The following is a 27,695-nucleotide window of genomic DNA, read 5'->3' on the forward strand; positions in this document are numbered from 1 at the left end:
ATCACTTATCAATGAACCAATGAAAAGATCATCTCTGGATTTCAAATGCTAGAAGCAAATTATTCCAATGAAGATCAAGAAGTACTATCAACGCCCTGGCCGGTTTGGCTCAGCGGTTAGAGTGTCGGCCTGCGGTCCTGAGAGACCCAGGTTCGGTTCCCGCTAAGGGCATGTACCTTGGTTGCAGTTTGTCCCCGGCCCTGGTTGGGTTGTGTGGGTGGCAACTACTCAATGTGTCCCTTTCATGTTGATGTTACTCCCTCTCTCTCTCTCCCTCCCACTCTATCTGAACAAAATATCAAAAAATGTCCTTGGGTGAGGATGAAAAAACAAACAAACAAACAAAAAGAAGTACTATCAACAATAATGGTGGAAGAGGGGAGAGCCCAGAAAGCCTCCTCAGAAAAACAAAAGCCTTCTGACGCCCTCAGCTTAACTTGGTGCCTCCTTTCTGTGTATTCACGGCATCCTACACTTTTAGCTGCCATAACATCAACACGCCATGTTACAGTTCAGTTTTCCTGTCCGACACCCCTTCCACGCTGAAGTTTTAGGGTAAAGACTATGCATTACTCTGTATCCTTAGTACCTAGCATGGTACCCAGTATATGGAAATGCTTATAAGATAAATAATGGGGGAAGGAGTGGGAAGGAAGTTTAGGTAAACAGATTTCAAGTTGAGAAGTCTGGTGATAAAGAGGGATAATACAACAAACCAGGGCAATATCAAAATGAAATTTCTTTCACTATGTCAGAGACATGAGGAAATTGTCAAGCAACTGCATAACGACTTAGTTATATGAATGTCATTCATAGCAATGTTGCTAATAACAAAAAGAAATTAGAAAACAAAACTAAAGGTGCTCACCTCTCTACTGGATGCTCCATAGAAACTTCAAGGTCAGCATATCCCCAGGTGGACTCAACAGCTGCCCCAAACATGCCCTCCTCCCCTCCTGTGTTCTGTAGGTTAGGAAGGGTGCTGCCATTTCCCGAGCCGCGCGAGACAGAATCTGGGGGTCTGTTTTTACTCCTTCCTCTCACTCATCCCTACACCAGCCACTGAATGTAATTTCTCCGTCCCCAGATCTCACCGGCCCCTCCTTGCCTCATCACCGCCTCCCAGCTTCTCCCTCCCCAGCGGCATCTCCTCTGACCCTTTCCCTCCACTTCAGGTCACGACCTTTCTTTTTTTTTAATTTTAATTTTTATTTTTTATTAGATAGAGTGGGAGGGAGAACAAGAAGAGAGAGAGAAAAACATTGATGTGAAAGGGACACATCGAGTGGTTGCCACCCGCACGACCCAACCAGGGCCGGGGACAAACTGCAACCAAGGTACGCGCCCGTAGCGGGAACCAAACCCGGGTCTCTCCAGGTCGCAGGCTAACGCTTTAACCACTGAGCCAAACTGGCCAGGGCAGGTCAGGACCTAACATTTCTTTTTTTTTTTTTTTTTTTTTTTTTTTTTTTTTTTTATCCTCACCCGAGGATATTTTTCCATTCTTTGTACAGATAGAGTGGGAGGGAGAGAGAGGAAGGGAGAGAGAGAGAGAAACATCGACGTGAAAGGACACATCGAGTGGCTGCCACCCGCACGACCAACCAGGGCCGGGGACAAACTGCAACCGAAGTATGTGCCCTTAGCGGGAACCGAACCCGGGTCTCTCCGGACCACAGGCCGACGCTCTAACCGCTGAGCCAAACTGGCCAGGGCAGGACCTAACATTTCTAAAGCTCTGACTTCACAGTAAAGAGTTGTTGTTTTTAAAGTACATTTCTTTTATTTATTTTCTTTATTTCATTTATTTATTTATTTTTGGTGAATCCTCACCCAAGAATATTTTTCCATTGATTTTTAGATAGAGTGGAAAGGAAGGAGGGAGGGAGGGAGAGAGAGAGAGAGAGAGAGAGAGAGAGAGAGAGAGAGAGAGAGAGAGGAGAGACATGTCAAATGGTTGCCTCCCACACAACCCTGACCAGGCCAGGGATTGAACCTGCAACCAAGGTACATACCCTTGACTGGAAATAAAATCTGTGACCCTTTGGTCCGTGGGCCAACACTCTGACTGCTGAGCCAAACTAGCCAGAGCAATAAAGAGTTTTTATAATAACAAATAGTCACGGGATGCAAAGTGCAGTGTAGGGAATATAGTCAATAACATTGTAGTAATTATATATGTTGCCAGGTGGGTAATCAAAATCATCAGGGGGATCACTTCCTAAATTATATAAATGTCTAACTCCTGTGTTATGCACCTGAAGCTAATATCAAATAATATTGAATATCAACTGCAATTAAAAATAAAATAAAATAGCAAAGTCCTCAGCATGGCCTCACGGCTTCTTCCCACCCCAGGGACTGTACCTAGGCCGCCCAGATTACTTGCCAGTGTGTCTCCGTCCCCCAGTACGACTGCCTAGCCTGGGTCCTTTGCTTGGCCAGTTTTTTTTTTTTTTTTTTTTTTTTATCCTCACCTGAGGATATTTTTCCATTTTTTGTTCAGATAGAGTGGGAGGGAGAGAGAGAGAGAGAGAGAGAGAGAGAGAGAGAGAGAGAGAGAGAAACATCGACGTGAAAGGGACACATCGAGTGGCTGCCACCCGCACGACCAACCAGGGCCGGGGACAAACTGCAACCGAAGTACATGCCCTTAGCGGGAACCGAACCCGGGTCTCTCTGGACCGCAGGCCGACGCTCTAACCGCTGAGCCAAACCGGCCAGGGCGCTTGGCCAGTTTTCACCTGTCCTCCGACAGGCGGCACGGGCGGCACCTCCTCTAGGAAGCCTCTCCTGCACTCAGTTTGGTTAGGGCCCTCGTCTGGGCGAGCACAACTCCCTGGCTGTTACTGCAGTCCCCACACTGTTCTGTTGGTCTTTCTCATCCGCTCAGCTCCTGGGGGCAGTGACTTACTAATCACGGTCCCCCCACAGCTCTGCACAAGGCTTGGCAGAGTGGGGTTGTTTAGAGGTGGGGGAGGGGCAGAATCTAACTTGGGTCCCTTGGGGTCAGGAGCCAGGCAAGCAGTCATCACGGGCAAGGTCTGCAGGGGGATCCTGCGGCCTGGTCTGGGCCCCAGAGAGGTGGAGGATGTGGGAGGCTCCCCCATGCCTGAGGGCATCTCTGCCCCACCAGGGCCTCTGCAGGGGGCACGGGGATTAGGCTCACACGCTGTGCAGACGTGCTCAGTTCTAGGGGGCGGATGCTGTCTTAATGACGAAGCCATGATTTCCCCAAGCCATTCTTCATTCTTTATGGCCTCTGAACTGCAGAAGCAGAAACTGTTCACCCTTCGTCTGAAGCTTTCCGTGACTTGTACGGAAGAAATGCCATCAACAGCCTTTTGTTTGGGCTTGACTTGGGGGAACGTGCCAAGAAGTCTTGCTCAGTCTTTTCAGATGTCCTTTCTGTCTCTCTGTAACCCTGTTCCGTGTAAGCTACTCACAGGACAGTCTTTCTGAGGCCCCAAAGCTGCCATCCTCTCAGTCCTGCCACACCCCACAGAGCTACATACTGTGTGACGCCCACTCAGCCACGGAGGTGCTGCTGCCACACCAGGGCCAGGTGTGGAGCCTCTCAGCCAAGTCTCTCACTTTGCAACCTAAATGTCACTAGAAGCCTGAGGTACAACTTCAACGTACCTCAGCCCCCCAGATGGTGAGCTGGCACCATGCCTACATTTCCCAAACCATTTCCCCAGTGTCCAACACAGGCAGTTAACAAAATGCACTTCCCAGTTACCGAGCTAACTGAAGGAGCCCATCAAACTGGCGGTTCTGAGAGGAGAATTACCTAGACGTTAGTACCGTCTCAGAATCACTTTGACTCTGCCCACTGTTGCCATGGTTGTGCTGTGGGAGGAAGCCCAGGGCGAGGCGAGCAGCAGCGGGGCCTGGAGGCAGCACAGGGCCGGCAGGACACCCGCGCCCCCCAGGCCAATGCAGCCAAGACACCTGAGCTGACAGGACGGACAAAGGCAAGGGAGACCCCATTCTCGGTAAGAGACCCTAGGGAAATTAAAGGTGAAAATTAGACACAATTAGTGGAGGATCCAGGAGGGAACTACAGTGCAACGTATTAAGTGTTATGGACAGAAATGCACGAAGAGCCGTGGGAGCCGAGGCTAACTCTGCCTGGGGACCCAGGGAAAGGCTCCACGGGAGGTGACGTCTGAGCTGGAGCTGAAAGGTGGAGACTGTGAGGTGGACACTCCAGGTAGCACATGCAGGTGGCACCCCCAAAGGAGAGTGCAGGCCTCGTCCAGGCCCCTTCCGAGGGCGGGTGCCATGAGCAGCTGGCTGGTCGGAGAGCTTTGTGCCAGGTGGCGTGTGGGAAGCTCGTTCAAGTAAAGGCAGTGGTTCTAAAGGCGGAGGGTTGGGAGACGAGCATCCCAGGTTGGGTACAGCATGGACACAGCACAAAGGTTTGCAGAGCAAGGCCACCCAGGGGCCAGGGCACCAGCAGGCATCAGTTCCCTGCTGCTCTGACAGCTCTTTCAGGTAGTCAGAAGCCTTTTCTACTAAATTACAAGTTATCAGTTGCGTCCTGTGTGGCTGGATTTTCCAAAAGCCACACTTCCCCATATGCGGAGGCATTCCTGTATCAACAAATGCCAATCACCAGGGTTTGCATGCAGTCTATACAAGTCCTGACGGCTCCCGTCAAGACACATACCAGAGGTCTCGATAAGAGCTGAGGCCGTCAGGGTGTGAGGAGACAGAACAGCAACAACAATCACCCCGACTGGCTGAGCATCACTTAGGTCTGCACCAGGCCCAGGCTGCAGGGACGTCCGCTTGTGGAGCCCTCACGACTGCCCGTGCTGCCGGGACTGTCACTCCCACTTGCAGAAGGGGAAGCTGAGCTGGGCATGACTAAGGAACTTGTCCAAGGTTGCCCGGCTAGCTAAGCGGCAAAGCTGCGATTCAAACCCAGGTTTGCTCCACTCCCAAACCCGAGCTTTCTTCATCTGCCCCGAATAAAAAAGGGGAGCCCCCAGCACCATTCCATCTTCGCTAAGATAGCATGAATGAGGCACTATGAGCCTGGCACGGGCACTGGCAAGGCCTCGATCTCAACGATCACGGACTCAGAGGTGAAGTCAGGTGGCAGAGACACCCCTCCCCACTTCCCCTGACCAACTGCACCCCAGCACCAAGTAAAGACAGTCTGAGTGGGATTGGACCACTTCTGCCCAAGTTACAAAGCGCTCTACTTCCTGAAATCCACACCAGCCCTCAGAAAAGGGCTGAAACGTAGCTAGTCATTAGGCCCGGCCATGGCCTGAAAAAAAATGAACAGCCTGCTGCAGGAGAGAGCATGATGGCTTTAGCCTGTGGCCTGGGTCCCTGCCTTCCCCTCTCTGCACCCAACCCCCAAGTCCTGCTGAAGGGGGTTCAGGGCTGCATAACGAGACCTGCTGCTCACAGAGGCCAGCCTTGGGGATCCAGATGCAGGGCAGAGTATGACTGGTCCTTCCTTTCTCCCTTCAGCAAACACTCCTCCATGGAGTCCCTGAGTGAGTCCAGGGGCAGAGACTGATGGAGCCAGGCTCACTCCTGCACCTGCCCTATGCAGCTGTCCCTGCTGACAGCTCTCCTTGGCCAGACCGCAGCCTCTGAGTCCTCTGTCTCCTCTCAGTGATGCGAGGGGCAGCAGAGGAGCGCATCTCCATGCAGGTCAGCGGCTCTGTCGGAGCCTGCTGGAGACGGGCTGGGTCAGGGCGCAGGTCTCCCGGATGTGCAGTCTCTTGCAGCCACCAGCACCAGGCATGCTTGCTGCGCACTGCCCTGTGGCCGCCTGTACTGCTCACCCCACCTCAGGAACACCAGGCTACCGCAGAACTGGCTACACCTTATTTTAAAAAGGTCTTTGCCTCTGAGGAAGGATTCTTTCCATCAGGAGAACCACATGGGCTCACAGGACCTGACCAAAGCAGTGGACATTCTCACTGCACCAGCCCTCAGGTGTAGGGGAGAAGGGGAGATACGCCCGTTTGGGGGACAGGACCTGGCTATCTAGGCACCTGTGCACGCAACAACCTCTGAGCAGAAAGACAAAGGCACAGGTGTGCAGGCAGCGGTTTAGAGAGCATACAAAAGGTCCTAAGGACAAACAGAGCTGAACAAAGTCCTGTCCTTCATCCCTCTTGCTTGTCCTGAGGGTGTGCAGGAGGGCGGATGGAGGAGATGGGGAATGAGGTGGAGGCAGCCCTTTATCTGGCTGCAACCTTGCTGATCACAGCTGCCCATGGACATGTGGGAGCGAGGCCAGTAGGGACAGCGGTCACAGAACCATCTCTAATCAGACCCCACAGAGCTATTTCTGAGCCAGGCCCCACAAACATGCGTTGGTGCATTTGGGGGTCTTGCTCCATTGGGGACCTGTTTCTTGGGGAGAGCTCTGCAGCTGGCCTCTGGCCTACACACTCTTTCTTGAGGGGCTGAACAATGGAGTGCAAGGTGTCCTTTTGTTTTTGCCAACCATCTGTTTTCAAACAGTGTTCTCAAGTTGTTCTAGTGAGGAAACTTCCCCATACAAAGCCTGTGGAACACAGAAAGGGAGAATGGGTCAATCCCAGCACGGGGCACAGAGATGTCACCTGCCGGGGTCATCAGGCCTGCCTGTGTCATGCTGCCAGCAGTCAGCCTTGCATTTCCCCATAAGGGTCTCCCATCACTCTCCACATCACCCTGGACAATTTCATTTATCCTCTGAGGTTTCTGTGTGGATCATTTCCTATTTTCTTCCCTCTAGCCCAGGCCTCTCTCCTGAGAGGTTCACTGAACTCTGGCTCCCTGGGTGGGGCTGTGGCTTCCCTCTGGCCCCTTCATTTGCCTAGGAGTAATGCATGATTCCACGCATGGATGGGGAACAAAGAGTTCAGCTCGGATCAGGAGGTGGGCAAGGACTGGTGTCCCGCCTACATCTGGGAGAGGTGAGGCTGCAGCCCTGCTTCTCCCCTCGAGCTCTATTTATGTGGGGAGGCACCCTACATGCATCTGTGACTCCCCACCCCAGTCCCTGGATGCAGGCAGCATCCTCCTCTGCAGCGCTCCTGCCTCACTGAGACTGTGACTGGAGCTCAGACGTGGCCCGACCTCCCGGAGGAGCCTGAGTAGGGCGGTTCCTGGCCTGGAGCCTCGCACAGACTGGGACAAGGGCCAGGCTCACGTTCCCTGCTTTCCTCAGCAGCAGAGCTCCCCACGTGGGGATCTTGTACCTGAACCAAGAAAAGCAAAGCTGCTAATCTGACAAGATCAATCTTCAAACACCACAGGAATGCAGCCTGCCTGCTCTCACCAGGCACTGCGCTCTAAGCACGTCCAGGGTTCCTACTTCCCAGAGCCCGGAGCTGGGTCTGCAAGGGAAGAAGCTGCTCCCACGAGTGACTGACCCTGCTACTGAAGTCCCATCCTTCCAGGCACAGTGCAGGTATCACCTGCACCAGAAAGCCGCCCTGATCAATCTCTTATCAGCCCTTCCTGCTTAAGGGCCTCCTCTGTCCTCACCTCTTCCAGAGCACAGATGCCTGGATATGTCTGTGTCCATGCTCTGCCTCCCTTACCCCCAAGTTCAGTAGGTGCACATGAGGAAAAGGAGGTTGGAGAGGTTCAGCCAACCCAAAGCCTGTGCTCTTAACACTACAGTTCAATGCTTATCACACTGTCTGTGAAGAAGGGCCAGTTTGTTTTGCTTTTAAAATTTCAATTCTGTCACAGACTGATACTTCCATAATGTATAATGAAGAATGAATCACTAGAAAAATTAAAACACATCAAGCTCCATTTTTTAATCATTAGGGTCAACAGGCATAAACTTGCTCTATTTGCTATGGAGATTTCTAAAACTTTCTTCTCGATTTCTCTAAAGTCAGACCAGCTCACATTACTTTTAATTCCATTGAATACAACAGGTTCCCACTGACGGATGCCCTGCAGGGGCATTGTACCAAGGCTGTGCCTGGCACTCACCTTCAGGAGAAGCTAGAGAGAGGACGAGACATACTCCTCGGGTCCTGACTGGGGCAGGGGAAAGACACACTCTGACACCCCCAGGAGTTGTTTGCAGACTGAGGCCTAGCACTTCACCTGCAGCAGATGAATTTATAACCAGGGAAAACCAACAGGTGGGTCTGCAATATTCACCTGTGCAAAAAAGTGTGGGTTCCTAGTCATCTAGGGAAGGAGATTTGTCCAAAGAAAATACAACTTCTGGCCATCTACTGCAGACCCACCTATGAGGGCTGGAACACAGAGAAAAGAGGAAGAAGTTGGAGTATATAACTATCAGGTACTGTCAGGCTGAATTTCTTGAATGGGGTGGGGTGGGCAGAGGGTTAGGGTGAGACAGGGAATGAAATTAATTTAAAAGCAGAACATGGGTTACTTCCTAAAGGTCAGAAAACTAATACTGAGGAATACATGAAAAATAAATTAATGGCAAAGAAATCAAGAGGACAGATGCCATTCAAGGACATTCAAGGACAGGCCTTCGGTATGTCTAGCCCATGCAGGGCTATCAACCCTGGGACATTCTGCTGAGAGGAGCTCTCTGCTTTTCCTGGAAAGGTCCAGCACCCAACGATTTCACTGAAGGGGGTACCTACTGAAAATATGTAAAATATTCTCTAAGCAAAAGGAATGTGCATTCCCTACAGGCTCATGGACACGAGCCATGACTCAAGTCATAAGGTGGGATTGGTGGGTTTGATTCCTGGCTCTGTGCTACTGTGGCCTTGGGTAAGTTACAGCTTTTTCATCTATATGATGGGCATAACAACACTTACTCCACAGGGTTGTTGAAAAGACTAAATGAAATAATGAACATATGGTATTTAGCACAGTGGCTGGCTCTATAAGACTGTGTGACATTTTATACATGCAGGCTGTCTGTGTCTCCCAAGGAAATGAAGGCTCTTTGAGGGGAGAGATTTTATGTATCTTATACAATGCTTAAACATATGGTCCTAAAAACTGTCTGGCACATAGTAGGTGCTCAATAAAGATACGCTGAATGAATGACATGGTAGCTATTAACATTGGGTTTATAGGAGAGTAGAGTCGATGTGGCAACTTACAGGATGGGAGAAACTTGAGTATGATGAAACAGTGATATGAAAGAATCAGTAAAGAGAATGAGGATCCGGGTTCCTGGGTCTTCAGGTTCAAGATCCAGAGAGGTTGGGGAATCAGGGCACGGGGGAGGGACTGACCTCGGAGAAGAGATATTCTATAGGATAGAAGTGACAGGACTCAATGACTAGTTGGGTATTTGCTTGAGAAAGGAAGCAGAAAGAACGACTCCCAGATGTTTGGCTCAGGTGTCAGAGTGGATAGTGGTGTCATTCACTGAAATAGGCAACATGGACTGATTTGATTTAGGAAATTCAGTGAGCCGGAGACACTAATTCTGAGATGCTTGAGAGTCATCCAAGTGGAGCTGTCCAGCAGGAAGTTGGGTATTTGGGTCTAGAGTTCAGGAGAGATTTGGGCTCCAAACAGATCTGAGTCGTCAGCACACGTTAGCTGAAGCACTGGAGTGAGAAGAAGGCCATAATGAACCCTGGCAGACATCGGGAGTTAGGGTGGGCACAGAAAAGGGAGATGGCTTGCAAAAGAGACTGAGAAGGAACACTCAGAGATGTAGAACTGGAAGGGAGCTTGGGCAAAGAATCTATGAGGAGAGTTTCTTTTTTTTTTTGTATACTCACCTGAGGACATTTTTCCAATTTTTGTTCAGATAGAATGGGAGAGAGAGAGAGAAAGAGAGGGAGAGGGGGAGAGAGAGAGAGAGAGAGAGAGAGAGAGAGAGAGAGAGATTGAGAGAGAGAGATTGAGAGAGAGAGAAACATCAATGTGAGAGAGACACATCGAGTGGCTGCCACCCACACGACCCCAACCGGGGCTGGGGACAAACTGCAACTGAGGTACATGCCCCCAGCAGGAATTGAACCCGGGTCTCCCTGGACCGCAGGCCGACGCTCTAACCGCTGAACAAAATCAGCCAGGGCTATGAGGAGAGTTTTAAATGTTCAAAATGGAGGAAGAGATCATTACTGCCAAATGCTTCAGAGAAGTAAAAAGAGAGAGGGAGAGAGAAAGTCTACCCACTGGATTTGTCAGTCCATTTTGGTGATCTGAACTAGAGCATCTCAGGGAGGGGGAGGGTAGGAGAGGAAGCAGACTACAGAGATGAAGAGTTAGAGGGATGAGGAAGCAGAGAAAGCAGTTATAATGTCTTCTGCACACTCGGATGGGGTGGAGAAAGCAGTGATAACAAGTCTTCTGCACACTCAGGTGGGTGGGGGACTCACTTTGCTCCCGGAATGGAAGGACAATGGTTCTGTAGAAGTGGACGGTGCTCTAGTCTCCGTAATTTATAGCATGGGACAAAGCTTAGCAAGGATATCTCTCAATCTTACCACCCCTCCCTGGTGCTGTAGTGACAAAAGTCCTGGGATCCTTCTCTGGAATGGCAGAGAGGGAGGGGCTTTGGAATGTGGGGATAACAGACACCCAGCTACCCTGGCCAGGAGCCCACGAGCTCTCAAAACCCCCAGAGCAGTGTAACAGGCCTCCTGTACCTTCTCACGCAAGGGTCCTAAAACAGGCAGCTGGGACTCTGTCAGTACTCCAGACTGGCTGCCCCAGAGAGCTCAGCAAGGTTTCAAAGGCCATCCTTGCACTCTGGGGAATTCATCCAGTTTGGGCCATGGCAATGATTCCTTAGCAATGAAAATCACAGACGCACACAATCACAGATAAACACCATGTGCCCTGGCCTTCCTACAGCAAAAAGTGTCTCCACAGAAATGAGGTTTTCCTTTGTAGAGCTGGGCAAGAGGGCAGTTTCTCCACCAATACCTCATTAGCCACCATCAGACAGGCATCTGTTAACCGCTGTACTCTGGCGACTCGCCAGCCTATCCGTGAGACAGCAGCTGCGAGGGGAAGTAGAACGAGCAGTTACGCCTGTGAGTCTGCTGTTAGACTGCTGGGGTTCAAACCCAGCCTCATCCCTTTCTGTCTGTGTAACCTCAGGCGAATTCCTTGACTTCTCTACTCCACCATTTGCCCATATTTAAAACTGGATTAATAACAATACCTATCTCATATGATTGCTGGGAGGATTCAAACAAAAAACAAAACAAGGAAAAGGCCTTAGCACAGGACCTGATACATCAATACTGACACATGGTCACTGCTGCTGCTACTGCTCCATCTGGTCTGGGTGTGGGCTCTGCTCTCCGCCGAAGATGTCTGCCATGGGCTTAGCCTGTGGATGCCACAATCGCTCCCGTGCTGAGTGGCACCACTGGCCACCATCTAAAGCATGATACTCAATCTTTCACCAAAGCACAAAAAGCCACCCAAACGTATGTAGCAAAGCATCACCAGGAAAATGGAGCGTGCCAATTAAGGTTTTATGAGTTATATATTTTTCTTCAAACCTACAGTTTAAATATTTACCATGACATATTCTGGGATCTTTATATCTTCCTGAAAAACGTACCTGATTATAATAAAAGTCAACAAGAAAATAAGAATTCACTTAGTTAAGTGTCTAACAATTATGCTGGAAGGATCTAACATTTATAGCCCCGAGACAGATCATCTCATTTCATCCTCTTGACTAATGAGTTAAGTAATGCTCAGACTTTCCCAAGATCATGCAGCCTGTTAAGTGAAAAAGCTATGAGAACTTTCCGTCTCCAAATCTCATGTCTTTCCAATCTATCATGTATTGGTATGTGTCAGAAGAGTTGCTTTTCTTCAGAAACTCTCCACTGAAAGTGTTTTACCAAATTCCTCAAACCCTCAGACTTTCAGTCTCCTGATGGCAAATACTAATATCCATTCATAAAGGAAACAGTAAGTGCCTACTATGTGCTAAAGGCTCTGCTAAGCATTGGCAGTATGAACAAGACCACATCTCTATGCTAAGAAGCGCGGAGCCTACTATGGTGGAAGAAACATCAACGGATTATAAATGCAGTGACAGCCATGTGGGCGGCACTGTGGTAATACAGGTTGAGGAAAGGGTAATCGGGTGCGTGCAGGGGGATGAGGTCAGGGAAGACTTCCATCCCACGAGACCAACAGATGAACAGCCTCAATCCCATGTTTAGAGCAGAGCAGATGCTCAATAAACTAGCTCCTTTGGCTCCTATGCCCCATCTCTCTCATTAGAGGAAGATGTATCCAGGCAGGCAAGTTTCAAGAACAGGGGAGGGAGGGGGAGATTTCCCAGCAGACAGCACAAATGTGTTGGAAGGAACAAGCTGGCTTCACAGAGAAGCAGGAGCCTGCAGCCGGGACAGGACGGCACAGCAGTGCCCCTCCCATCACCACCGCCAGACCCGTGGCCTGTGCTTGGTGTGGGAGTCAGGGTGTGGAGTTAGGGGTGTGGGAGTCAGGGCTGGGTGCACATGAGGAGTGAGGCTTAGGAGGAGAGTGAGAATGTGCTTCACACAGCACTTGGCAATAAAAAGAGAAAAACTTAATAGTTTGTTTTTATTAGATTGTGTCCAAACTAACACATCAAGAGCTACCTGAAGACCTTTAGTGTCAAAATGGTGTTGCTATAAAAACCAAAATTCCGAACTTATTTAGAATTTTTGATCAAAGTATCAAGAAGCACTAGCTACCCATCAGGGTGGGGGGAAACCAACAAACCTAGGGATCACTCCCAAAACAAAACAAAACAATAAAAAAACCACATGGAGTAATAATTCAAATATAAATAATAAAGCTAGAAAGGTACTGGAAGAAAACATAGAGGAAGGCACCTTTACAAACTACTATAAGTAGATGTAAATTCAAAAACTGCTACAGCTGCCCAGCCAGTGTGGCTCAGTGGTTGAGCATCGACCCATGCACCAAGAGGTTTGATTCCCAGTCAGGGGACATGCCCAGGTTGTGGGCCTGATCCCCACTGGGGGCATGCAGGAGGCGGCCAGCCAATCAATGTTCTCTCTCATCAATGTTTCTATCTCTCTTTCCCTCTCCATTCTTCTCTCTCTAAAATCGATAAAGAAAAAAAATTGAAAAGAAAAAAAAAACTGCTACAACAGGTCATTTTCCAATAACTTTCAACATTACTTTTGATCCAGAAGTATTGCTTTATTCTAGATAATTTCATATGTGTGGAAAAACATTGTACAAGAAAGGTTATTCACTGAATTAATATTTTAGTTGCAAAGACTGGCGATTGCCTAAATGTCCATGGACAGAAACCCGATAAACTAAAGTTTAGTGCATCTTTATGAGATTGTTATGTAAAAAAGAACAAGAGACTTCTGTCCTCAGCCATGATGGAATAACAGGGATAGGATTTGCCCTCTTACCTTCAACAACCAGAAAACAAGTCAAAATACATGACACAATCGTCTTCAGGCCAGTGAAAGGATGGGAAACCTAAACAGAGCCCAGTGGTCTTTCTGAGTTGAGAAAACAGACCAAAGTTTAGGGAGGCTAAGGAGGCTAGAATTTGGGGAGAAGACCACAGAGGACAGAACTGCATAGACAGCTCTGGAGATCTACAAGAGGGTCCCCTCAGATCTTTGGCCAAGTGCCGATCTGTGCATACATGACAGGAAACTCTGAGGCTGAGGAAAGACCACCAGGAAGCAGTAGATCAAACAATTCCTGTTCACAAGGGCTGGGAATTGTTTGTACTCACACCAACCAGAGTGGAAATAAATCAGCCAGAATGGAAATACCTTATAATGCACAAGGCATTGGGCAATCCTCAGAAGGGTCCCACATTACTAATGGAGACAAACCTGCCATAGACAAAAGGTTGCTCAAAACATATACCAACAGTGTTAAAAGCAAGCCTCAAAGGATACAACTGATTCCGAGTAACTTAAGTAAATCCCCAAGAAAGCTGACACAATCTATTAAAAAGTGATACAACAAAATCTAGCACAGAAAAATGTAAAATTTGCATCATCTGGAAGCCAATAAAAAATTACCTGAAAGGCATAAAAAGAATCAGAAAAATATAGGCCAAAACCAGGAGAAAAACCAATAAGTAGAAACCATCCCAGAAATGACAGAGATTATGGAATTAGCAGCTTTTACAAATATATTCCATATGTTCAAAAAGATAGAAGAATACAGGAACATAATAAGGAATGAAATGGAAGATATAAAAAGACCTAAATGGAACTACAGAAATAAAAAACACAATATCTGAAATAAAAATACACCTTGGAATAAACAGCTGGTTAGAAACTATAAAAGAGAAATCGGTGGATGTGAAAACATAGCAATATCAACTATCCAAAATGAAGCATAGAGAGAAATAAGACTGGAAAAAACAAACAACAAAACCGCACTAGTAACCTGCGGGACTAATGGTATAACACATGTAACTGAAATCCTGAGAAAGAGGTGGAACAGAAAAAAATATTTGAAAAAAATGACAGAAACCATCCAAATTTGATTTAAAAAAAAATAAACTATGAACCTATAGGTCCAAGGAGAAAAATAAACCCAAGCCAAATAAATATAAGAAAGCCACAACAAGATCATCATAATCAAATTGCTGAAAAACAGTGATAAAAAGAAACACACACACAAAAATCAAAACTGCCAAAGGAAACTAAAAACACTACATACAAAATAAAAATCTACTAGAATCGCTAAAACTAAAAGACTGACAACACGGATGTAGAACACCTGAAACTCTCATCCATTGCTGGCAGGAAAGCAAAATGGTGTAGTTAATTTGGAAAAGTTTTATAAAGTGAGGCATACATCCTGTACACAAATGTTTATAGTGGTTCTATTTTTAATAGCTAAAAACTGGAATTAACCCAAATATCTTTTGACTGAACAAACAGACTGTTACATCCATACAAGGGAATATTATTCAGCAATAAAAAGGACCAAACAACTGACACATGCAAAACATGCACAGATCTCAAATGCATTTTATCAAATGAAAGAGGCAGACTCAAAAGGCTGCATAGTATGTGATCCCATAAACATGACATTCTGAAATATTATAGGGACTGAAAACTAATCAGTGTTGTTAGGGATGGCAGAGGTGGGGGGGCTCAGGGGAAGGGTACAGTGCAAAGGAACACAAGAAAACTTTTGGGGGTGATGATACAAATGTTCTATTGATTGTTGTGGTTATACAAAGGTATGCATTTACCAAATTCATACAACTACACTAAAAAGTAAATTTTACTGTTTGTAAATTAAACTTCAATAAACCTTACTTTTACTAAAAGCAGGGCATATCCATGCAATTATGTATTATGAAATCATTTTAAAAATAAGATGAATCCATGTATGCTGGTAATAGAATAATAATCTCTAACATGTACTGTTAGGAATAAAGAGTAAGATACAGAACAATAAATACAGTCTGTTGCCATTTATGGTTGACTATTTCTGGGGAAGGGGTCTAGAGTGGGAGTATATACCTTTTGTGCTGTTTGAATTATTTAATTTTTAAAATCACATGCTTGTATTACTTTCCATTAGAAAAAGAAAGTACATACAGGTCAAGAAAAACTCACAAGTGTCTGAGTCATGTAGGCCTGAGAAACACATGTGAGAATATGGAGCCTAGTGCCAGACACTTAAGAGGTGCTCAGTAAATAGTTAGGGGAAGCACAGTGTTTGGAGTTAATTCAGAGGCAAACCCTAAACAAGGAGAGCTCTATCTGAACACCAGATATGCAGCCAGCGGAGCCCTGCTCTGCACAAGGAGCTGAGTTTGATCATTCAGTTGGAAAGAGAAAGGAGCACCAAACCCAAATGCCCTGGCTTTGCGTTCGGGGAAGCTGTTTCTCAGCACTCCTGTGCAAGCACACGGTGTGCCCTCGCCTTAGCCTGCAAGGGGTGGGGTCAAGCCCTTTCCCGCTGAGCAGAGCCCATCCTGGGGCTCCTCCGGTGCTCCAAGTGCTATTCCCGAAGCCTAGCGGGTCCTGAGCAGCCTCTCCCCCAGCCCCTCCAGTCAGACACCCCCACAACTTTCTGAAGGAACAAAATGACCCTGACAGTCTCTGCCCTCCAGGCTGCACTCCAGTCTCAGTTCGTCAGGCCCTGCTCCACGCTAAGGCTTCAGGAAAGGGCAGATACGGAACCAAGGCCCCTCAGCAGCATTCGGTAAAAGGAGCTCCAGGGTTTGGCTTCTTTTAGTGACCCTGATTCCAAGGAAACCAGGAATCCAGAATGCAAAATGGACAAGGGAACAAGCGGCCAAAACAGCTAGTCTCCAAAACTCCTCCTTGGTCCCTGCTTTATTTGGATATGCCTCTCCTACCTTCCAAAACAGTGGGGCCACTGATGGGATCTCCTGTGCTGGATAGCCTTCTCTGGATGCCTGGCTCCCACGGGGCCACCACAGGTTCCACTCCTCCGCCCCCACAGAAACCAGCAGTGCTGGTAGGTGAACAGGGGGAAGAAGGTACAGCAAGAGCACAGAGCGGGACTGAGGTGGGAACCAACAAAAGGCAAAGTCCTTCCCAGGTACCCAGAGACGGGAGGACAGAAGGGAAGTTACAGCGGAGGCTTGTTTTCTCTGGGGCACATCGCTTGCAGGGTTTCCGACTCCTGCGTCATGGACCAGTGGGAGAAAGAGGAACACTCACCGCGGGAAGATGGCCGTCATCAAGGCTGAAGCATAGCCAGGCTTGCAAGCTCCCTCTGAAAAGTTTGCGTACTTGGTGGCTAACTCCGCAGGCCTAGGGGAAGAGAAGGAAAGTCACCGCTTGCCAGGCACCCAGCAGCCAGTGGGTTACTAACCTGTGAAGAGCTGTAGGTGTTTAAACCTTGAATAAAGTTTCGTTCCCTACAATCAGCACTTAAGTCCCTCTGCTACACCAAGCTTTCAAGGGGACAAAACCCCCCTCAAATAATAATAAAAAAAAAAACCAAACGAATAGGTAGATAAATAAGCAAGACCTGTCAATGGAATTTGGTAAAAGGAACTCACTGGGTTCGCACAGATTCTTTGCAGTAATGCTGATATGGACGAAGTCAGGGACTCCACCCAGGCCCCCAGACTGAGAGTGGAGCCTGGAGACCTAGAGAGAGCTGCCCAAGGCTCTGCACTCTCCACGGTCCTTCTCTGTTCCCAGCCACAGGGAACCACTCACAGTGCCACGCACACAGATCATACGTATGTTGGGCTGTTACTGTAACCATGAGATGACTAGCAGAGAATGCTCTGGTGATCTTCTGTTCTCTCTGACTAGACTGTTCTTCCTTGTCCTTCTCCACTTGGCTATGCCGACTGGTTTTTCAAAACTAAGCTCAGATGTCAACCTCACTGGGAATAATTCCCTGACCTCCGGCCTGAGCTAAGTGCCTCCTCTGTGTTCGTATAGTCTGGCCCCTGCCACCCACACTACATGCTCACCCCCATCGGCACTCGCCATACTGTGCCGTAATTGTTGGTAGTATGTCTCCCTCTTTATAGTGTAATTTCCTGGGCGTACAGTGTGACTTCACTCTGCGCTGGGGCCAGTGCTGTGCACAGGAATGGGACGACAGAAGTATCAGCCAGCCCTGGAGGCTGGTCCAAAAGGGTCTGAACAGGCACTTGTCAGGACACTGTGGAAGGTTCGCAAATGTCAGAGCAAGCTGGAGTCGAGAAGCACTCGAGGAAATTGCCAAACCATATCTTTATGATTTTGTGAATACTTTTATACTAACAGTTATTTTTTTAATGCTCTCTTTTAAAAATAACTTTTTCTTATTATAAAACTACATTTGTCACATAGCTTGTGGACAATAAAAGAAAAAGAAATTCATAATCCCCAAACCTCTCTTCCTTTCTTAGCAACTCTCTAAAAGGAGTATAGGAAAAAAAAGAAATAGGCAAACAAAAGACCCTTATAATTTTATTAAGCAACAAAATGACCCCGAGAGTCTCACTGTACTTTGGAACCAAGACAATCTTGGGAACCCCCAAGTCAGAGATGGCTGAACCTTCTTCAAAAGGCTTGTGTTCTAGCCCTGGCTTGGCTGCTGTGTGACTGTAGTCAAGTCACCTCACATCTTCGGGCTTCAGTGCCCGTATGTGTTCAATGTGGCGCTGGAGCAGTCTGGAGAAAACCACAGGGAAGGACAGGACACACTCTGACTGTTGGGGCACCTGAGGAAGTCTCGGCCGGTCGCCAGTTCCCAGTCCCAACCTCCCCGCCTCCACCCTGACCTACTGCCAAAACTGATCACCATGCACCGCACTGCTGTATTGTGCTGGGCCCCATGGTAAGTTTTCCCTCGGGGCTGCTTCCCACGGCGACTGGGCGGGGTCATACAAGGTGGTGGTGTTTTGGGGGCTGGCACCTGTACTCGATTGCCAGAAACATGTCATGTGTAAGTCACGCAATGTGTCCTCTGGGTCTAGCCCAGGGCCTTACAGAGAGTAACCGCTCAGTGAACTTAGACAAACTCATCTGTATCCAGTGCAATTTCTTCTAGAAATCCACATATTTTTAACTTTTCTTACCAGTGAAATTTAAAGCCTGAAATGCAAAAGCAAATGCTGAATGACAAGCCAGAGTAGGGGCTGAATTTGGTAGGCAAAAGAAAGTTGAAGGCTTAACAGGAACATTTACATAACAATATGCTCTTATGTAAACAACTGTATTTCAGAAACAAAATGTAAACTTCAGTTCAATTACTAAACTTACTGTAAGTTTGGGCTAGGCACAATGATTAAAACCTTATAGATGTTTTCAATTACTCCTCTCAATAGCCATGTGCTCTTGGTTAATTTCCACACAAGCTCAGAAAGGTGAAGAGACGTATCCAAGATCACAGAGCTAGTAAGTGGCAGATACTGGACTTGGACCTGCTTCTAACACCAATGCAGGAGCTCTTGCCGTGGCACTGCCACCAGTGGGACCACAGTAAGTGCCAGCACAGAAGGAGCACTGAGTCCGGGACAGCACACAGGGGTCAGTGCAGGTGGAGACGGGCTAGAGGAGAGTGTCCAGAAGTGTGCATGAGCAGCAAGGCACCACGAATCCCTCAGGTCCTCGTCTCCCAACCCCCCCCACCTGCCTGCCGCCTTGTACAGGAGGTTCCTGCGGTCTTTCTGAATTCCAGAAAGTTTCACAAAGAAGATGAAAGATGAATGCAGTTGCCTCTTTAACAGTGCACTTGCAGAGATACATGTGCAGTAAGGGAGACTGTTGGCCACCTTTCTTTTCCCTAGTTCACACTATCAACTTTTGGCAAGGTCTTCAAGAATAAGGGCTATGGGACAGTCCGGGTCTGTGGACTCGGGTAATCCATGACGGAGAAAAGGGAGCACAGGACAGCCCAGCAGGAGGGGCTCTTCCCCTGGCAGTGCAGGGTAGTCACATATCAAGGATGAGCAGCTCTAAGCCGCCCCCCCCCCCCCATTCAAAGAGCAACAGTAACTTCAAAAACACACAGCCCTGGGTACAGTGGGCAAGTCAAGTTATTACCAAATTAAAATGCCTTAGAATGGCCTCCTGACTGTCCCAGTGAGAGAAGAATAGGGAGAGTGTTGGGGATTCTGAGTCATTCAGCAGGCTGGGACCTCTGGGGCAGTTAGCGGTCAAGACCACCAAGACTAACAGTCGCCAACTCCCTCGGGCCAGAATAGTTAGTTTCTCTAAGGCACTCACACTCCAAATGCCAGGAGGCCCCCACAGATGTCTGATCAAATCATTCAGCCCTTGTTCTTCTCACACTCTGCAGCTGGCCTTTCAGTTGGGGAGCTTTAGCATTTCAACCAGTAAGAGCACCCATTGTCCTAGAACGTGACTACCGAGCCCCGGGGTGAAGAGTGTAAGCCACTGCACCCCAAGAGGAAATCCAGATGGACACACTGGAATCCAAAAGAACAAACCGACTTCACTCCCTTGCTTCACTCAGAAGCACTGAGTCAAAGGAATCAGTCCAGGCAACAGGTTGAGTGGGAAGAGGATAGGACCTGGAATCAGACCCGTTCTCAGAGGACATTGGCAAGCTGTGTGCCCCTGGGCGAGTGATGGGAAATCGGATTCTCAGCTCCCTCATCTGCAAATGGGAACCACTCAATTCCCAGAGATCGGGGAGGATGTGGCAAGAGGGCCCAACAGGAAGGGAGCACTGCACATTAACAGTGGTAGAGGCAGGCAGCCAGGTCACAGAGGCTTTGAATACTTGGCTCAAGTTTGGATTCTGTCATGCTGGAGAGTCACTGAGTGATTCCCAGTGGCGAGCACCCTGATCGACGTATGCGTTTTAAGGCTCATCATTTGGGAGGTGAGGAGTAGCACTGCAAATGGCTGAAAATCGAAGCCCACGAGGCAGAAAAATAGTCAGGAGAGAGCGATGTCTCAGTTGCTAAGGGAAGGATGTGTCTCCAGGGCAGAGGGACAGTGTGTCAAACATAGCGGTAGGCCTGACGTGGCCAGAGCGTCAACAACTGGATTTGGCAACATGAAGACTACTCCTGACTTTGAAAAGAGCTGTTTCATGGGAAGGGTGAGAGTGGGGGCATGAAATGTTGACTTCATTGGGTTTAAGAGAAAACAGAAGAATTGGAGATATGGGATAGAAACTATTTTTAGGAGTTTTGCTATAAAGCAGGGGTGGGGAACCTTTTTTCTGCCAAGGGCCATTTGGATATTTATAACATCATTCGCGGGCCATACAAAATTATCAACTGAAAAATTAGCTTGCCATATTTGGTCAGGCTAATTTGGTGAGGCATGTGATGTTGGTTGGTATTGATTTCATGGGCCTTATACGGCCTGAGGGACAGATGTTCCCCAACCCTGCTAAAGGGAGAGGGGAAATGGGGCAATAGCCGGAGGAGAGAAGTGTGGAGAATGTCTTTTAAGAATAGGAAGTATTTTAGCATGTTTATAAGCTGCTTAGAATAAGAGACAAACAAACGCATGATGCAGTTGAGATGGGACAGTTGTGGGAGAAATGTCTTTCAGTAGGAGAGGGGAGCGGATTTAATGCAGAAGGGTTGGTCTTAGCTCTGCTCCCCGGCCCTGCCCTGTGACTGCCCACTCACCTGCGATGCTAAGTGTAAGCACCGCTTCCCTTACGAAGCTCATGACCGCTCCTCTTCCGGGCCAGACCAGCCCACTCTGCCTGTGGGCCCCGCTTTCACCCTCAGCTCGCTCTCCTGTTCCCGCATGCTTGCTTTCTCTCCCACCTCCTTCCCCTCCTCCCACTCATCCTTTCATTCATTCACTCACTCGACACATATTTAGAGGCAACAGAGTCCCTTCGCGTGGATCTGTAACCTGGCTCTGTCCCTCACCAGCCGTGTGACTTTGGGCATGCTGTTTAATTACTCTGTGCCTGTGTCCACATCTGTAAAACTGGGATTGCACTAGTCCTTACTCCATCCAGTTGTTGTGAGGATTACGTTGAGAATAAAGTGCTCAGTACAATGCCTGGCACAGTTTCTTTCTCAATACGTGTTAACTGGGGCAGTCCCGTTGCCATGTGCCAGACACTAGCTGGGATTAGGGACACAATGACCAGGACAGAGTTATGGCCTGGCACTTGTTACACCGAAGAGTAACTATCCATCTACATACTCTTCTCTCCTGACTGTGAAAACTGAGCATGCTGCATAGCACGGAGTATACAAGTACCCTACGAAAGCCCTGCTGGACTGCACCCAGCTGGTTACCTTGACTTGGAAAGTTAGCTGACAGGAAGTGGGGGAGGTGGTAATGGCTGGGGAAAATGGAAAAGGGACTTTAACAGTTATTCCTGAGGACTCTGACCAGCGATGGGCATCTCGTGACCAACAGTCTAATTTCTAGGACCCTCTCAAAGGAGACTGAACTCGGATCAGCCTCCTCCTCTGCCCCTCCCTCATTCCATGTGCGAGTTCACTGGTGTGGAGGGCAAGGAACCAACTGAGAGAGTGAAATAAACCATGTGAGACACCATGCAGGCTGCCTGGCAAATAACAGTTAACAAACATTCGTTTCCTTTCAAGCAAACACAGCAACTCGAAGGTGGCTGTGAGGACGAGCATGGACACGCAGATGAGAAGCCTCGGCAGAGCTCACCCCACCATGGCTTCAGTTCAGTCCTCGCTCACCTTCCTAACGAAGAGGCGTTTCTTCAATTACCACAGCGGTGTTGCTGGGACACTGACATTACTTGGGAAAAGAAAGAACTTAGGTTAGACTTAGTAATCCCTTTCTGTCATTAAGCATTTTTATTTTAAATTTTTCTGAAAGAGCTTGTATGTAAGAAAGGTTACTTAATGCTGCCATAGATCCTTTTAAGCTGCAAGATAGAAACTTTTCTTCTTAAAGACAATTTTATCTCCTCTGCCTGCCTCTCCCCTCCAACCCTACTACCCCGTTATTCCAGTCGGCTGGCTCTCCTTGTAATATCATGAGTCTCCTCACTCACTCACCTTCGGGGTGCTGTCGGGCCGCCCTGCCCTGAGTGTCACTGACTCTTTGCTCTTTGTGCACTCCAAAGCAGACGTGGGCTTCCACACAGTGTCTGCCTCACTTGCAGCGATCAGTGATAAACTTGGCAGCACCCTCTCCTGTTTCTTCCATCGCTTTACGAAGAAGTGCTTGATCTGAGCCGTCTGGAATTTGTGGTATTTCTCAGCTCTGGAGGCCCAACTTTCTAGCTCTTGGTACTGGGCACAATAATATATTTTCAACATACCAGGCTACTCTCACATTTGATTCAGTGGCGAGTGCAGTTTGATTCTGTCTCCAGGGTGTTGTAACATATTTTGTTTTGACTAGAAGCATGCTCTCCAGTAAGCTCTTACGAGTGCTTTAGCCTGGGCTGCACGGGCAATTTGCACAGACTCCACCAGGGGTCTGTTGTGACAGCTCCAATTCAATGTTGTTTCTTTGAAAATTAAAAAACACATCCTCTCTCTAGGTGGTAGTGAAAAGAACAAGGAAACTTAGATTTATTGAGTATAAACTGTCTGCAGTTGACCTGATTATCTAATTTATCTTTATAACAATCCTCTAAGACAGTACAGCCCTTAGACCCAGGCATGCAGGGCTCAAAGAAGACAGAGTTGGAAGATGTGCTGCTCTATGTTTAATTTTTTTTTAAATCCTCACCTGAGGATATTTTTTACCCTTATCTTCAAATAGAGTGGGAGGGAGAGAGAAAGAGGGTGAGAGGGAGAAACATTGATGTGAGAGACACACATCAACTGGTCACCTCCTGCACGACCCTGACCAGGGCTGACTGAACTGCAACCAAGGCATGTGCCCTTGACTGGAATTGAACTTGCTACTCTTTGGTCTGCAGGCTGATGCTCTAACTGCTGACCAAACTGGCCAGGGCTTCTGCTCTGTGTTTAAACTATAAAATTCCAAATTATACATTTTGATAGGGAGTGCACTGACTCTGTAGGTTGCTTTGAGTAGTATGGACATTTTAACAATATTAATTCTTCTAATCCATGAGATAAAATATCTTTCCATTTATTTGTGTCTTCTTCAATTTATCAGTGTCTTATAGTTTTCAGTGTATGGGTCTTTTGCCTCCTTAAATTTATTCCTAGATTATTTTATTCTCTTTGTTGGAATTGTCAATGGGACTACTAATTCCACTTTCTGATAGTTCATTACTAGTGTATAGAAATGCAACTAATTTTTGTGTATTATTTTGTATCCTGCAACTTTACTAAATTTGTTTAATAGTTCTAGCAGTTTTATGGTGAAGTCTTTGGTTTTTTTATATCTTGTCATCTGCAAATACAGACAGTTTTACTTCTTCTTTTTGGATCTGGATACCTTTTATGTCTTTTTCTTGTCCAACTGCTTTGGCTAAGACTTCCAGTGCAACAATGAATAAAAGTTGCAAAAGTGGGAATCCTTGTCTTATTCCTGATCTTAGAGGAAAAACTCCCAGGTTTTCACCCCTGGGTATCACATCAGCTATGGGTTTGTCTTACATGGCCTTTACTATGCTGAGGTATGTTTCCTCCATACTCACTTTCTTGAAAGTTTTCATTATGAATTGATGTTGAATTTTGTCAAATGCTTTTTTCCATCTATTAAAAAATGATGATATGATTTTTATTCTTAATTTTGTTAATGTGCTGTATCACAGTGATTGATTTGTGGATATTGAACAATTCTTGCATCCCTGGAATAAGTCCCACTTGATCATGGTGTGTGATCCTTTTAATGTATTGTTGAATTCAGTTTGCTAAAATTTTGTTTAGAATTTTGTATCTGTGTACATCAGGGATATTGGCCTGTTAATTTTCTTTCTTGTAGTGTCTTTGGTTTGGTATCAGGGTAATGCTGGCCTCATAAAATGAGTTTGAAAGTGTTCCCTCTTCCATTTTGTGGAAAAGTTTGAGAAGTAGAATTTGCCAGTGAAGCTACCTGGTCCTGGACTTTTGTTTGTTGGGAGGTTACCAGTAACTGATTTGTTCAGATTTTCTATTTTTTCATGATTCAGTCTTGGTAGGTTCAAATGGTAAATTTAACATCACCAGAAGACTACTTACAATTCACACTTCCCTGCACACTGGGTAGATTGGCATTTGTGGTAATCATAAATAAGCACAGTCACAACCTTTGAGGGTCGCTGGAAGCCAGCATTTATGGGCGGCATGAAAGATAAGGCTGATAATGGCGTCATGAGTACTGATGTAACCAGCATGAAATAAATGGTACTTAAGAACTGAAGAGTCAGTATTGTACAATCTATATTGTTTCTATGTAACAGGTTCCAGACAGCCACAGCACTGTAAGCAATAATAGTACTGCTACCTTCTTCTTGTGGTGGGAGATGTGAAATTAGCCAGGAATGATGCCCTGACGATAAGAACCATGAAGAGATGGTTCCTGAACTTGAACAGAGATGGTGTCTAGATACTATGAAGAACCTTCATGTGCACAGACTGGATAATGAACTAATACATAAACATCTCCTCTTTCTCCACTGTTATTAATTTTCATCAATAAATCATTACATCTCACAGGGACCCATCAAGTTGTTTATACAGCAGAGGCCTTACAAAAAATATGCAGCCAGTACTCTGCATACCCATGGAGCAGCTCTATTCTAAGGCAAAGACTCTTCTCATTTTTGACAAGAGAAACTGACTCTAAAACCCATCCTCTGTTCTCACCAAAGCCTTTGCTTTTTCTTTTTGGTAGAAAGAGCAATGGGCTTAAAGGTAAAAAGACTGGAATTTAAGTAACTAACTATTCCTCTTACTAACTGTGTAATCTCAAGTAAAAGATAATTGATGCTTTAAATAGCTATAATAATATACATTTTATAGGACTGATGGGAGATGAAGTAATTTCCTGCAATAACGTAGGTCGGAGCATTCTATGAAAGGTTATATAAATGTCAGTTACTGTTCCTACTGTTTTAATGTTTGACTTCGGCTTTTACAACCTCTAAATCATCTGAACTATCATCATTTCACTAATTTAATGAGGGAAAAAAACTTCCTTTTATTTTTACTTGAATTATTCTCATCAACTCACTTGGCTGCCTCCAACTTCTGCCTGACAGGCAGGAGGGCGGGAGACTGCTGGGGACAGAGAGGGACGGCCGCTGAAACGAGGCCAGCACCTCCAGTGCAGGGACTCGTCTCCAGGCAGCATACTTGTGCTATCTGAGCCCTGTGATAAATCCATACGATCTGTACTGAAAAATCACAGTGAAAACCTATGGCCAATTTTCTATCGGCCCTCAGAGCAAGGTAAGGCCGTTTTCATGATTTCCAGATAACATTCTCCCTATGTCCACTAAGTCCAAGCTTCTCAAATTGAGTCACAGTCCAGGTTACAGTAAACGGCAGGGGTACTCAAAGCCACAGTACCAACACAGCGCATCTTCCTGGAGCATCAGATTTACTTGGAGATATGGGGAAGAATATATTAAAATAACACACGTAGTACAAAATAGAATCAAACACTTTTTAAAAATAGAAATAATTTTTTTTAAAATATATTTTTATTGATATTTTAGAGAGAAAGGGAGAGACAGAACATCAACATCGACAGGCTGCCTCCTGCAAGCCCCCCACTGGGGATCAAGCCCTCAACCTGAGCATGTGTCCCGACTGGGAATCAAACCAGGACTTTTCAGTCCATGGGACAACGTCCAATCTACTGAACCACGCTGGCCAGGCAATTAAAAGAATTTTTAACAATTTGTACGCCGCCCTGGCTAGTTTGGATCAGGGGTTAGAGTGTCGGCCCATGGACCATAGAGTCCCGGGTTCAATTCCCGCTAAGGGCACATATCTCGGTTGCAGTTTGTCCCCAGCCCCGGTTGGGGTTGTGTGGGTGGCAACCAGTCTATGTATCTCTCTCACATTGATGTTTCTCTCTCTCTCTCTTTCTCCCTTTCTCTCTCCCTTAAGGAAATGCAAAAATGCATTCCTCCCTCGGGTGAGGAATCAAAACAAAACAAAACAAAACAAAACAAAACGTGTACGCCACAGTGGGTTGCTGTGCAGTGAACATTGTCGTCTCCACTAGGGATAGCTAGGGGTAAGGCTTCAGAAGGGGGTCTGAGTTTCCATTTTGGTTCTTGCTTTCAAGGAGCTTGCATTCTAGTAAATAAGATAGGTAAGTTGATAAAAGTGTAAGTGCTATCACGAAGTTATTCACAGGGTATGCGAGTATAGAGATGAGGCAATGGCCTGGGACATTTGACAGGCGTCCTGAGGAGGTGAGGTCAAGAAAAGGGCGTGAAAGAGCATTCCCAGCAGAGGATATTATACATGCAAAGGCCCAAAAAGGGCCAGAAATATTTGGGGGGCTGCAAATACTTGAGCACGGATGGAGCAAAGTGTGTGAAAGCAGACCATGGTCTTGCTGCCAGGACAAGGAGTCTAGATTTCTGCTGTCGGCAGTGAGGGGTTTTATGCAGAGCAAACGACAGGCACTAGTTCTAGAGGAAAATGAAGGGGCCTGGACTGAGGGGTGATAGTGGATATGGAGAGGCAGGAAACTGGTAAAAGATTAGGGAAGCAAAATAATATTAAGTGGAAGAATGTAGCCACAATTATTTAGCAATACCAGAGTTTTTGTTTTTGTTTATTTTATTTTTATACCTTATTGTTAATCCTCAAACAACTCAGTATGATATGAACAAGGAAAAACAGAGACTTAATGAACAAGCAGCAGAAAGAATATTTGAATATAGAGCTTTCTGATTTCAAAGCCTTTGGCTTTTGTTATGGTTGTTTTTGTTAGTTAACAACTTTATTTTTTAGAAGTTTTGGATTTAAAGAAACATTGAGATAGTATTGAGTTCCCATATACTCCTCGTCCCTCTCCACAGTCTCGGGTTATCAACATCTTTCATTAAGATGGTAACATTTGTGACAATTAATGAACCAAAATTGATAGTTAACAACTTTATTTTTTAGAAGTTTTGGATTTAAAGAAACATTGAGATAGTATTGAGTTCCCATATACTCCTTGTCCCTCCCCACAGTCTCGGGTTATCAACATCTTTCATTAAGGTGGTAACATTTGTGACAATTAATGAACCAATATTGATATGTTATTATTAACTAAAGTTCATAGTTTACATTAAAATTGTTAATCCTCAAACAACTCAGTATGATATGAACAAGGAAAAACAGAGACTTAATGAACAAGCAGCAGAAAGAATATTTGAATATAGAGCTTTCTGATTTCAAAGCCTTTGGTTTTTGTTATGGTTGTTTTTGTTAGTTAACAACTTTATTA

General features: G+C 46.5%; 1 protein-coding gene across 7 annotated transcripts in view; it reads right to left on the reverse strand.

Annotated features, from left to right (window-relative positions):
• ST3GAL3 (ST3 beta-galactoside alpha-2,3-sialyltransferase 3) overlaps positions 1–27,695 on the reverse strand; it is a 156,012-nt gene that overhangs the window by 51,321 nt on the left and 76,996 nt on the right. For 6 of the 7 annotated variants that reach the window (XM_036255755.1, XM_036255756.1, XM_036255754.1 and 3 more), the window contains one exon: positions 16,617–16,709. In XM_036255755.1, the coding sequence (XP_036111648.1) occupies positions 16,617–16,709 (93 nt within the window). Of the gene's footprint in view, positions 1–16,616; positions 16,710–17,565; positions 17,581–27,695 lie in introns of those variants that run through there. The other variant, XR_004958886.1, reaches the window with a different exon arrangement.

This window comes from Molossus molossus, unplaced genomic scaffold (assembly GCF_014108415.1).
Source record: "Molossus molossus isolate mMolMol1 unplaced genomic scaffold, mMolMol1.p scaffold_m16_p_12, whole genome shotgun sequence".
NCBI lineage: Eukaryota > Metazoa > Chordata > Mammalia > Chiroptera > Molossidae > Molossus > Molossus molossus.